This window comes from Nymphalis io, chromosome Z, assembly GCF_905147045.1.
Source record: "Nymphalis io chromosome Z, ilAglIoxx1.1, whole genome shotgun sequence".
Taxonomy (NCBI): domain Eukaryota; kingdom Metazoa; phylum Arthropoda; class Insecta; order Lepidoptera; family Nymphalidae; genus Nymphalis; species Nymphalis io.
Genome location: NC_065918.1, coordinates 13,710,379 through 13,723,623, shown reverse-complemented (window position 1 = coordinate 13,723,623; position 13,245 = coordinate 13,710,379). Strand labels below are relative to the sequence as shown.

Here is a 13,245-nt window from a genome sequence, read left to right as displayed (position 1 = left end):
AAGAAAACAATATTGAATGGAATGGAATATTCTAAAGCTTTAATATTTTTTATATAAACATCGTATTAACTTATAATTATAATTTATATAAACTTGCATATGAACTATGCTTCGTTAATTTTTTAATTATGTGGGTACATTTTCACCATTCTCTTTTCAAAACACTTTACTGGTAACGTAGACAATATATTGTTTCCTTCCTTATTATATTCTACGCTAGGAGCGCGAAATATTCTGCCAATATCACGTATAATTGAAAAAAAGTAGGTAGGAAAAAATTAATCAGTATAATTTTTTTATGTTATCAAATAAGAAAACAGTGATAAGATCAATATAAATAAATTAATCAATTATATTAAAAACAATATACATTAACTTTATTCTAGAAAATCCAGCGAGCTTCGGATTAGGTTTAAGTACATAATATTATTGTATAAATAGTTGCGCTTCGCAGTTTCACCCGCTTCAAATTAAGACCTGTCACGTAACACGCGCGAATTTCATTTTCATGTATCAAATAATAAACGGAGAGTAAACGAATGTCTGAAGAAATTTTATATTCAATGAACATTGGAAACACAATATACTGAGAATACAGAACAATAAGAATTATTAAACATATATACATAGTTTCAAAATTATATTCACAATTCTTTTTAAGAAGTAATATTAATTTATATAAATTCTTTGTTGTTGAAATCTATTAAAAAAATATTTGTATTTTTGTCTAAACCATTCGTCCAATTGTGACGAAACTTGGACAAGTTAATTTATTCTTTATATGTACGTCCTTCAACATGAACCTTCTATGAAGACCCTTATGATAGTAACTATAACTATTTTCTTAAATTACATTCAATATAAAAATACCTTAAATATATGTATATACTTAATTATAATAAAATGATGAGCTCTTAAAGTTATTATAATAAATATTTATGATATTATAAATCTTCGTTTCAGTAGAAATAAGATAAATTCAAAATAACTTCGCTGAAACGAATGATCGATGTTACCGAAAACTAACCCTGGGGTACAAACACCAGGGCGCAAACCAAGTCGCGTCTCCCACTTGAAGCATATCGCCACCTGTAGAATTTTTATATTATGAATGATGTTATCGTTACTTTATATGCTATATTAATTCTAAGTTGTAAAGCTCTCACACAGTCAATATTTAGTTGCTCGCGATTCTTCAACAATATTAGACGAATAAGTTTGAAAAATATCATTGCGTCTGTAATTTTGCTTACGGTTTGTAGAACTGTCTACACGGCGTAGCAAAACATTTACGATAAAAACATTCCGTAACCGATGCTACCGTCGACTGAACGCTTACGGATGAGCGAGCTACAAATAGCGGATAGAAGCGTAAAGATGACAGACTGCTGTGTTAATATATAAAATTGAAGCGTCAAACAGCTATCAAGATTTGTTACTGCACAAAATTAATTGGTTTTTCGTGTTATAATATTGTCTTCATTCGAGATCTTAAATACCAGCATGCGTGATATAGTTTTTAGCATTCATTATGTTCAATTTATAAACACACGCAACTAACAATTTTCCTATATTATTATTAAAAAAATTGTTTTCTTTTTAACTAAAAAGAAAATAATTTACCGAATATATATTATCTTTACGCGAACATATAAAAATTGTTGCCATTCCATTTTGAAATATTTATTTCGAATTTACTTCATTCGAAGAATTTTTACCGCAATACCAATATTACTCGTTTTCGTAAAATAAAATGGTGTTATTAATATTTAAGCCTAATATAAGCCTGAAACAAATAAGGATGTCACAGACTTAAAAAAACATCCGTTTATGCGAAATTAATTCGACGACGGTTCTTTGAGGGTTTTTTTTTATAGAATAGGAAGGCGGACGAGCATATGGGCCATCTGATGGTAAGTGGGCACCAACGCCCTTAGACATTGGCATTGTAAGAAATGTTAACTATCGCTTACATCACCAATGCGCCACCAACCTTGGGAACTAAGATCTTATGTCCCTTGTGCCTGTAATTACACTGGCTCACTCAGCCTTCAAACCAGAACACAACAATACCAAGTACTGCTGTTTTGTTGTAGAATATCTGATGTATAGGTGGTACCTACCCAGACGAGCTTGCACAAAGCACTACTGCTACTTGCTGGTTCTCGATGTCACCGCCTAACTGTGACATCAATTCCATCGCGAACAAAGGAATTTGGCAACTCCTTTCTTTGTCGCACTTCCAAAAAATGGAATTCCTTACCAGCTCACGTGTTCCCCTCCTCTTACAACCCGGGTTCCTTCAAATGAGGCGTGAAGAGGCATCTTGCGGGCCGGCAAGGCGAAGGCGGCTAGTGCAGAACGTTTTTCCCGTCTGTACTGGCCGTCGTCGCGTTTGGACTCTACTACCACTTACCATCAGGTGGAGTAGAGTCATTTGCCCTCCCGGCGAATATAATAAAAAAAAAATACCACCAGTAAGTTCCGTAAGGTTCCGTATCCAATCATTGACTATTGTCATACGCAATGTATTATAATATGATACCCACAAAAATAATGATTAATCAAATCTTTATTCATAACTAAAGGCAATAAAATGTAACCTTTAACTTGATAGAGAAACTATATTATTTTTAACGTTTGATGAAATGTTTAACTTAACGTAGGTATGTACATCACAGTTAACGTAATTGCATCTATTAATTACTATGAGCTCATATTTCGCACAGAAATAGAACAGTTCATTGTGAACCGTGCAGAGGCGTGATTATAGTGGATGAGTGGGCGGCGCCTACGGATAGCCGGACTTACGAAGAGCTCCAACACCACTCACACATTTGCGTGAAATATACTTTAGTTTGAATGCTCTTTATAGATACGAATAATCTTGAGCTGGAGACCAAATACATACTTCGTTCTTTTATATCAGAATATATTCCCATACTATATCCGTTATATTAATATCAATGACACAAAAATATTTTATTGGACAAATAATTATTTGATTTTTCTTATTGGTAAATCATACTAACCGAGGTAGGTAATATTAAAACGCACAAGTTTGTGCACAAACACAGATGCACTCATTTTTTCTTCCCATGTTGCGATGCATGAAAATCTAAATCGACCGGAGAAATATATTAGACGCGAGACCCTCAGCTGTTTGTGCCTTACTTCTAAACTAATAACTTCTAAACTTTAGAATGATACTGAGAATTTATCAACAGGAATCACACAATCAACGTAGCCAATGAAACGTTTTTAAAAAACGCGAACCATTTTAAATCGTATTGTGTGGTTTACAGTATTGAACAGTGAATATTGAACTTTTTATTCAATTAAAAAGTGCGGTGTGTACACAACGTAACCCTTTGTATCGCTGGTTTATACAAACTGTGTAAACATTCAGCTGGTTGTTATATATACATAATAATTGTGTTTGTTGTGCATTTCATTTTATATTCACTGCATCTTTTGTCGAAAAATCAGATATCAAACACACAGAGGAATGAGTGCCGAACTTTTTTTTTAACCCATAATAGGTTTACCGTTGACTTGCCTGATGTTAAGCATCGACACGGTCTAGGATGTAGCACGCTTGCCTAGAAGAAACCTGTTTACTTTGGATTTACCATATAAATATAAATATAAAATATATGGATACCATATAAATATAAAATATATGAATAGAAGATACCAACGTTGTACTTCTCAGTACATCAAGTTAATATGTGGATCCACTGATTATATATTCTGCTGAAAATAGGAACATAACCAATTATGCCCCAATGTCACCGCTAACCATTTTTCTAATAGTAAGACCACCAATTATAAATTTACAAAAAAGAGTTTTGAATTTTAAATTTCGACTTGAAATTAGATTTTACAAAACAACTACAATTATCAATACGATATTTTTCTATACATTATATATACATAAAAATGTTGATTGCCGCTACTTATACCGTTTTTGATAATCAAAAAGATGATCCTAGAATTTTTTATGTACATAATATAAGGATTAAACAAATTACCTTTCGAAGCTAAAAGGGGTAACAAAGTAAATGTAGGGCTGTATAAGATTAGTATATATTTTGAGTAAATGTTACGAAAATGGTTGTAAATATCTCGCTGCTAAGTAAAATCCCCTCTTCTTTGGAGGTTATAGCTTATTCCACCACCAGCTTTAGCTAGCTAAATGCCGATTAGTGTAAAGTTAAAGTAACAGCCTATTTCAATGAAATTATGTCACATGCAGTTTTCCTCACGATGTTTTCCTTCACCGTCAAGCACGAGATGAATTATAATCACAAATTAAGCACATGAAAATTCAATGGTGCTTACCCGGGTTTGAACCCACGATCATCGGTTAAGATTCACGCGTTCTAACCACTAGACCATCTCGGCTTATAGTTCCGATTAGTGTATCACACACAAATGGGAGAATACACACACGCAGGTTTCCTTGAGATGTTTTGTGAGATGAGATGAAATACAAACACAAACTCCAAAAGTATACACTCTGGGAGAGCCTAGGCATTCTAGGTTGTTTTAACATAAATAAAAATTGTACAAAAAGAAACAATTATCTCTCCTCGATTCGTTCGCCGCTTAATCTCAGGTCTGAGGTATTTATTTTGTCGCGTTACGCAAAGTAATAATTAAATAACGTAGATTAGAACTTGTTTCATAGAAATTAATTCTAAGCAGAAAACAAATTATAATTAATTTTCTTTCGTTCTTTAAAAAACATTCAAATAATCAATCATACAGTCTAATTGTCACCTTTAATTTTAATACAATAAACATCTCAATAATACCAACATTTTTAATGAAGAAGTACCCTCGCTGTTAGCCGCGGTTTCGCCCGTAATAACAGCGGAACAAGTAATAGATACAATCTGTCTTTTTTTGTACCACTGACAACGTGTATGTAAAATTTAATAATGATCAAATAGAATTTGCTGAGAAGACACTCATTAACTTCTTACCACAGCAACTGTAACCTTGCAATCTTGCTACCAACCAAATATACTCTTAATCACCTTTCCTGGTTTCTTATGAGCATAATTATTGATTCGCCTTGTGATATTCTTCTAAATATTGAGATATTATAATAAAATATTAGCAAGTTTATTAAAAGCGATATATTGACCGTATTTTAGTATTTCTTATCCTAAGTATTTTTTACGTTTTTTTCAAATATTTTATGATAAACACGAGAAAATTCAAATGAGATTAATAATAGTTAGGATTGTTACTGCATGACAATATTGTTATTTTAGAACATGTCTGTTTGTTTTGAGTCTGGGTGTTTTTAGTTTTTAGTTTTACCACCAATAAGTAAATGCAAAGCTTCGGAATTGCGTATAATACGCTTTTAAAGAATTCGATTTAAATATCATCAATATTATACATACTACTAACTTTGCTAAGGTCATAATTTAATTATATATGTTATATTTTCGTGAATGCCTATTGAAGGTGGTAACAGGTAACATAAAACATTCCCTCGCCCTCATTGCCTCGGAATAACATACAGCAGAGAAATGCGGTTAGCTCCTGTCAAACATGTCATGCTGTCGTCATTTTTAGAGTATTTTTCATTGTCAATTACATGTGATAATTAAGTGCATAATGTAAAAAACCATTAAATTAAGCCCTGTATCGCTAAATATGTTCGTTACAACAATTTTGAAAATAGTTTCCGTTGTGTTTCTATGTGACTGTAAATGACTCGTCTACGAAAATGTCACGGACTTTGTAGAATCCAAAAACGTGACATACAAAGCATATCACAGGAGCTTAGGATTATAGTGTTGTTTCGTTGTGTGTTCTCTCGGTTTATTTTTTTTTTCTAGTAAAATATCTTTGCAACTATGTTCGTCCTCACTCTATTACTATATCTAAAAGAGGGAGAATCACATAGAGAGTCTATGTGATTCTCCCTCTTTTCAATTTATTCGCCTTATCTAAGTAAGTGCAACGGTATAAAGTTTTTTAATTATATTTTTTTATTGTATTAGGTAAGCAGTCTGGCAAGTGGAACAACTGATGGTAAGTAGTCATCACCGCCCATAGACATTGGGCGTTGTAAGAAATATTAACCATCCCTAATATCGCCAATGCGCCACCAACCTTGGGAACTAAGACTTTATGTCCCTTGTGCCTTATATGCTTGCTGCTTGTTGATAGAAAATATAACGAGCGAGTGGTACCTACCCTGACGGATTTGCACAAGGTTTTGCAAAAAGAAAATTCGGGAATTTCGGCAAAAATAAATAATAACATGCTTTATGACCCAGTCGACTAACTGTTATTTCAGGAAGGCAAGATATATAGCAAAAATTCTAGAGCCAATACAAAAAATATATACAATACTTATAACCGATAAAATCTTTGGGTAAAATGGATAATATCTATTTTTTGAGTACCCTCACATAAATGTCTCTTAATGTACGAGCTTTCGACATCACTCAAATAATACAAAGGACTAGTTTATATTTCAGCGTTTGTAAATTTAGTTTCGGTAATCAATGGTCATTCGGTAACCGTATGCGTGGCATTCAATTAATATTTAACCAAACTGAAATGTCAACTTTTAACTATAATAAAAAAATGAGTAACGGCAAACTGTGTTATTTATATACAGCCAGCAAAAAGCAATTGAAATAGAATTCGTTAAGCGAAACAATAGAAATCCTTAATTTGACTTTCAGTACAAAAAACCATTTAAACAACAATAACATAACATACTGTTATAAAACTACTTTTTTATTTCACTTGCTTTTGATTTTATTTATTAATTAATAAAAACAAACAGTTCATACAAATTCGAACAATATGATAAATTGTTACAAATTTTCGTTAAATCATACACCACTACCAATAGTCTAACATCTCAACCGATATTGATCAATGAGTGTTATGGGTTTTACGGCATCAGAAACTTACCGTACCGTACCGTAACAGCCTGTGAATGTCCCACTGCTGGGCTAAAGGCCTCCTCTCCTCTTTTTGAGGAGAAGGTTTGGAGCTTATTCCACCACGCTGCTCCAATGCTGGTTGGTAGAATTCACATATGGCAGAATTTCAGTGAAATTAGACACATGCAGGTTTCCTCACGATGTTTTCCTTCACCGTAAAGCACGAGATGAATTATAATAACAAATTCAGAAACTTAGAATATATATAATAATAAAAGAATTAACCAGTCAATAAGTTTTTTTTTTTTAATTTAGTAACGTTTCTTATTTCTGCCAGTGTACGATGAACACCGCCTAGTTGGAGAATCCTGCTACCGTTTGATGACGAAGAACGGTCAATTCATATACATGAGAACTTTAGGCCGTCTCGATGTGGACAAAGACACGAAGGCGGTGACGAGCTTCGTGTGCACAAATACCGTCGTCGCAGAGCAAGAAGGAAAACACCTAATTAAACTGATGAAGAAGAAATTCACGCTGATGATCAACAACGGAGAGGAGAAAGATTTTAATGAAGAAGAAAAAGAAGTAAGGAATCCTAAATTTATAAATAGAACAATTAGGTGTATGTTTAATAAAGAAAAAAAATCCCGAAGTAATTTTATATCCTGACCTTTGCACAGATTATGTAAGAGTAAATACATAACGGATTATTAACATTCTTTCCTCCTCAGTACTCTTTCTATGGGAAAACTTTTTCCAAGATACCGTTTCAATGCGGATTTATTCACCATGTGTCAGGTTTTCTTCCGACAATTGCTGGTTTCTTCGCGATTCTTGCCTTCACCGTGACGGTGACCGACATGAATTTAATTATAAACGCATGACAGTTCATGGCATTTCATGGCATTTGATTGGCATGATCGGTCGTTCATAATCAGTTGAGATTTACGTTTTATAAACCACTGGGCCATCTCAGCTCAATGTCATGATCATTTCGACGCTGTATTAAAGAGTTAGAATTATCATCAATTACTAATACGAAGGTTGCACGTAGTCTAACATTATTTTTGAATTAGCCATTAACCGTAATAATACATGATTTTTAAAGACAAAGTTTGTCAATTATATTCATTTGAACAATAATATTTTCTTCTGCTTTTTGATTCAGTAGTGACTAAATCGTCGAAGCTAACATGATATTGAAAGTCGTGATTTGTTAATGAAGTACGTTGGCGACGGCGAATTGAAACACGCATTCGATAAGCAAAGCAGAACATTATTTTACTGAAACTGTTAAAAATAACATACAGTGTGACAATATTAAATATAATTTATTACGAACAGGTATTTATTTATATTGATTGTAAATATTGTATTGTTCATTTTAAGTGTATATTTTTAAAGAATTGTCTACGGCTGTGCTTCGTGAAGCCATCTGCTTGAGCTGAAATATTTTGCAATTGATTTAAACACTTGAGGTTATTATAATAATATTTTATTTTAAATTTAGTTACGCTTCTTTTTTGCCAGTGTGCGGACTTGAATGAACGTTATATTTATTCGCTACTTTATAAAAAGTTTTAATACATTTTGATATTGATATTACGTTAAGTTCTCGATTCAAATATTCTTAAATTATCGACGAAACAAACCGACGGTGAGCAGTTTCTTGTTACAAATTTTTTACCCCAAATAAAGCGTAACCTAATCATTCTGTAAGCGATATTTAAATTCTAAATGTTTTCAGAAATTCGATATATAATTGCACACTTAGTAATGTTGCGTTCCTGTTTGAAGGGTGAGTGAGCCAGTGTAACTTTGGGCACAAGAGATATAACATCTTAGTTCTCAAGGTTGGAGGCGCATTGTTGATGGAAGGAATAGTTAATATTTCTTACAACACCCAAAGTCTATGGGCAGTGGTGACCACTTACTAACAGGTTGGCCGTTTGCCTGTCCACCTAAATATAACATAAAATAAATTAAAATTAGTTATAATAAGATAAGGTTTTCACATTTCATTTATCATTCATTTTATGCTTTGCGGCGTAGAAATAATACATAAGTCGCTTAAAGTTAGCAACTTTTAAAACCTCCAATTTAAACTGGAGTAACCCGGTTCACCTTCCGCTATACACGAAAATAGATCCAGAAGAAAAATAACAGGTAGCTATCCGTCGGTTACTTCCGCATCATTTTGACGTAAAACAATATTTTTTTTATGTAAACTACTAGCTACTTATATAAAGTAACATAAATAACATTATAATCCCTTACCCTATATCTCAATAATACACAACACAGTAGTTTGCTTAGCATTTGTGGACTATGAGAAAGCTTTTGATTCGATCGAAACCTGGGTCGTGCTGAAGTCCCTTCAAAGGTGCCAAATCGATTACCGGTATATCAAGGTGTTAAAATGCTTGTATGAGAACGCCACTATGTCAAGATGACTCCAGAATCAGAACTCAAAACCTATACAATTGCAGAGAGACGTAAGACAGGGAGATGTGATATCCAAAACTGTTTTTTTTTTTTTTATAGTATAGGAAGGTGGACGAGCTTATGGGCCACCTGATGGTAAGTGGTCACCAAACGCCCTTAGACATTGGCATTGTAAGAAATGTCAACCATCGCTTATAGCCAGTGCGCCACCAACCTTGGGAACTAAGATTTTATATCCCTTGTAATTACACTGGCTCACTCACCCTTCAAACCGGAACACAACAATATCAAGTATTGTTGTTTTGCGGTAGAATATCTGATGAGTGGGTGGTACCTACCCAGACGAGCTTGCACAAAGCCCTACCACCAGTTTACCGCTGCATTGGAAGATGTTTTCAAGCTTCTGGACTGGAACGGAGTTGGCATCAATATCAACCACGAGTACATCACTCATCTTCGATTCGCCGACGACATTGTAATTATGGCTGAGACCTTGGAAAACCTCGCCACTATGCTCGATGACCTCAGCAGGTTTTCCCAACAAGTGGATTTAAAATGAACATGGACAAGACGAAAATCATGTCGAACATCCATGTTGCACCGACTCAAGTCAAGGTTAGAAAGTTTGCACTCGAAGTTGTAGACAACTCTGTTTACCTAGGTCAGACCATCCAACTAGGTAGGTTCAACTTCCAGAAAGAGGTCAATCTTCGAATCCAACTCGGCTGGGCAGCGTTCGGGAAGCTACGATATCTTTTCATCCAAAATACCGCAGTGTCTTAAGTCGAAAGTCTTCGACCAGTGTGTGTTGCCAGTGATGTCTTACGGATCAAAGACGTGGTCGCTCACTATGGGCCTCATAAGAAGGCTCAAGGTTACCCAAAGAGCAATGGAAAGGGCTATGCTCTGAGTTTCTCTGCGTGATCAAATCAGAAATGATGAAATCCGCAGGCTAACCAAAGTAACCGATATAGCCCGAAGAATTAGAAGAATTAAAAAGAAAAAAGAACAGAAAGGTTCTCGAGTGGTGACCACAAACTGAAAAACGCTGCGTTGGCAGGCGCCCTACAAGGTGGACCGACGACATAGAAAGAGTCGCGGGAAACCGTTAGATGCCGCAAGACCAGCCAAATCCACCCCATCGGATTATGAAAGTTAGGAAATAGAGAGTGCACCTGTGTTTGCGCCACACACTTGTGCACTATAATTTCTCCTTGGCTAATCTCTCTTGAGATTGGCCGCCGTGGCTGAAATCGGTATGGAGGACATTATTGTATATTATAATTAAAAAATATAATTTCATTATTATAATATATATTATATTAATTATATTTTATATTGACGAAGGCAACTAAGATGAGTGCTACACTCATTTATCTGATATTGAAAAACGAAACTTGATTTTCAAAACTTATTTAATAAAGGAAAAAACATTAATACGATAGTTTTAGATTACTTAAATTGTATGGAAAATGAAATCATAAATTCTGTACAGTTATATACAAAGACCGTCGAGTTTCTTAACTTTTTCATGCAAACAAAGGAAAAAATCTGTTGTTTTATATTGTTTGTAACACCGTTCCGTTAGCAGAATAGGAAATTTTCTATGCAGTCTAACTCAGGCAGAGTGGTGTACGATCTCCTTTGTCATATTTTAATTATTCCGTCATGTTCAAATTAAAATTGTTATTTTTTATTTGTAAAACGAATCCTTCTGCAGTGTTTTTATTACTTCAGTATTTGAACGTTTTCATAGAAATTATTTTATTTACTTACATCGGTTGTAAAATTAATTTCTACTTAAATTAATAATTTAATATTTACGTAATTCATTTGTGTTAATTTGTATTATACATGTCGCATTTAACATATCTATTAGTGCGAATATCTGAATGTATCGATATTAATTTTACTGAATAGCAGCATGATGAATGATTAAGCTCCCAGCTTAATTTTAATTGGAGATGACGCCTTTGTAAATACCTGGAACTGTTATACAGTTGCGGTATATTTACGAACCCATTCATTTTACAAAAATTAAATAAAATACTTTACAACGAAAAACATTTTAGTTTTAGAGTTGATTTATGATATGATAAAGTTCTAAAATATTCTAATCAACATTTTGTTATTGTCACGCAAATTATAAAACGTATTTAAAAATCAAATTACACTTCAAGTAGGATTATAGAAGCATTTCTGTATTACAATTAAATTAAATGTAAAGCAATTCGACTCTACAGAAAACAACAGTTAGTATTATCTTTTTTTTCAAAATGAAATTACATTTACTCATCCTCTATAAAACTCGTAAATAATGCCATGTCTTAAAATATTTTTTTTTTTGCATTGTATAGAACATTCCTAATGGAGGTGGAGCTTAAAAACCTTAAACGTAAAAGAAAACATCGTTACAAATGTATATAACTAAAAAAGTTTAGCCTTTAAATGGGCGGTAACGTTTTAAACTTTCTTAATGTAAAAAACAGCCATATTGCATATTCTCGTTTATTGATAAAAGGGGCAGATACCGAAGACTCCGCCTACCGCCTATCTAGATTACAGTAGTACGTGTAAATTCTAGTAAAGTTTTCACGAGTGCATTATGAACTTTGGTGTATGCTCGACCCAATTTCTTTTCGGTTTGCAAATATCAACTGTAAGGCTTACAACGTAGGGTCCTAGATTAAACGCCTCGTCCTGTTTCACACTACTTCATTGGAATATGGGCTATGTGTCTGATTTATTTGTTTATGTGTGAGTGACTAGAATATAAATGCAGGTGCAATGGGCGGACGTTACAAGGACCAGACACCGCGCAATAGTTAACATCAAAGCTCGTGGAGGAAAATTCCCCGCTTTCCGTTGAGATTGTGAAATTGATAGTTTGTGATAGTGAATATTTTGCTCAAATACGTTTAATTAATTTCTCCAAGTATTTTTAAAAATTTAAATGATGGTATTTCTTCTTGAAGTAAAAAGTGACGAACAGATTGAACAGTGAAAAACTGATTTAACTTTTAAACTCTTCAGTAAAGTTGGTAATTCTTGTGATGAAAAAGTGATAAATTAGTAATTTCGAAAGCCTTTTTAATATATGTATATAATTTTCGTAATAAAAAAACGACGCGGTGTAAGAACAACTTTCAAAAATATTAATTTTCTCAGTGATGTTGCTCCTGCGTGAAGCTGTTGGTACGTAGAACTTACATTACATTTACACTGCACTTACATTTACTCGCAATTTATTATTATTTTATTTACTATACAAAATTTTCCTAAAAAAAGTCTACTATTCTTAATATAATTTGAACTACCCACCTAAAGTCAAATATATTCAAAAACATTCTAATCACAGCTACAGGCTGTTTGAAAATAACGAAAATTGGTCGGGTAGTGCGTATATAAAATTATCATAGTTATGGTTCATCGTTTTCTATATCAGCTCTTGAAAAAAATCAGCTATTTGCTTATACTAAGTTAGGTAACCACAAATTTTAGAAGAAGAGGTTGATAATCTGTCGGACTACAGTTACTTCCGATTCGAAATCTCCACCTCTCAGAGGCCGACGGAACCTCTAAGGGTGCCAACCACAGTCTCGAGGTGGTCCCTTGACCAGTTGTGTGAAGGAGGCTGCTATCGGGAAATGATGGGATTCTATAGACGCTTCGAAAAACTGATACTCATGCGCAGTGCTTAAAAGGAGGTGAACGATGTGACCGTACCAAAAACCTAGCATAGGGCATCGCGCCGTCGGTGTACTGGTGGTCGCCCGAAATGGCGGTGCCTCGCTCGTGACGTGAAGGACCGAGGTCTGCTGTTGCAGGAAAAACGACCCCGACATGACCTTAGATGTGCTGCAGCTCCATT

General features: G+C 33.9%; 1 protein-coding gene across 4 annotated transcripts in view; it reads left to right on the top strand.

Moving 5' to 3' along the window:
* LOC126780474 (hypoxia-inducible factor 1-alpha-like) overlaps nucleotides 1-13,245 on the top strand; it is an 87,056-nt gene that overhangs the window by 59,416 nt on the left and 14,395 nt on the right. For all 4 annotated transcript variants that reach the window (XM_050504992.1, XM_050504991.1, XM_050504990.1 and 1 more), the window contains exon 7: nucleotides 7,264-7,514. In XM_050504992.1, coding sequence (XP_050360949.1) covers nucleotides 7,264-7,514 — 251 coding nt within the window. The remainder of the gene's footprint in view (nucleotides 1-7,263; nucleotides 7,515-13,245) is intronic.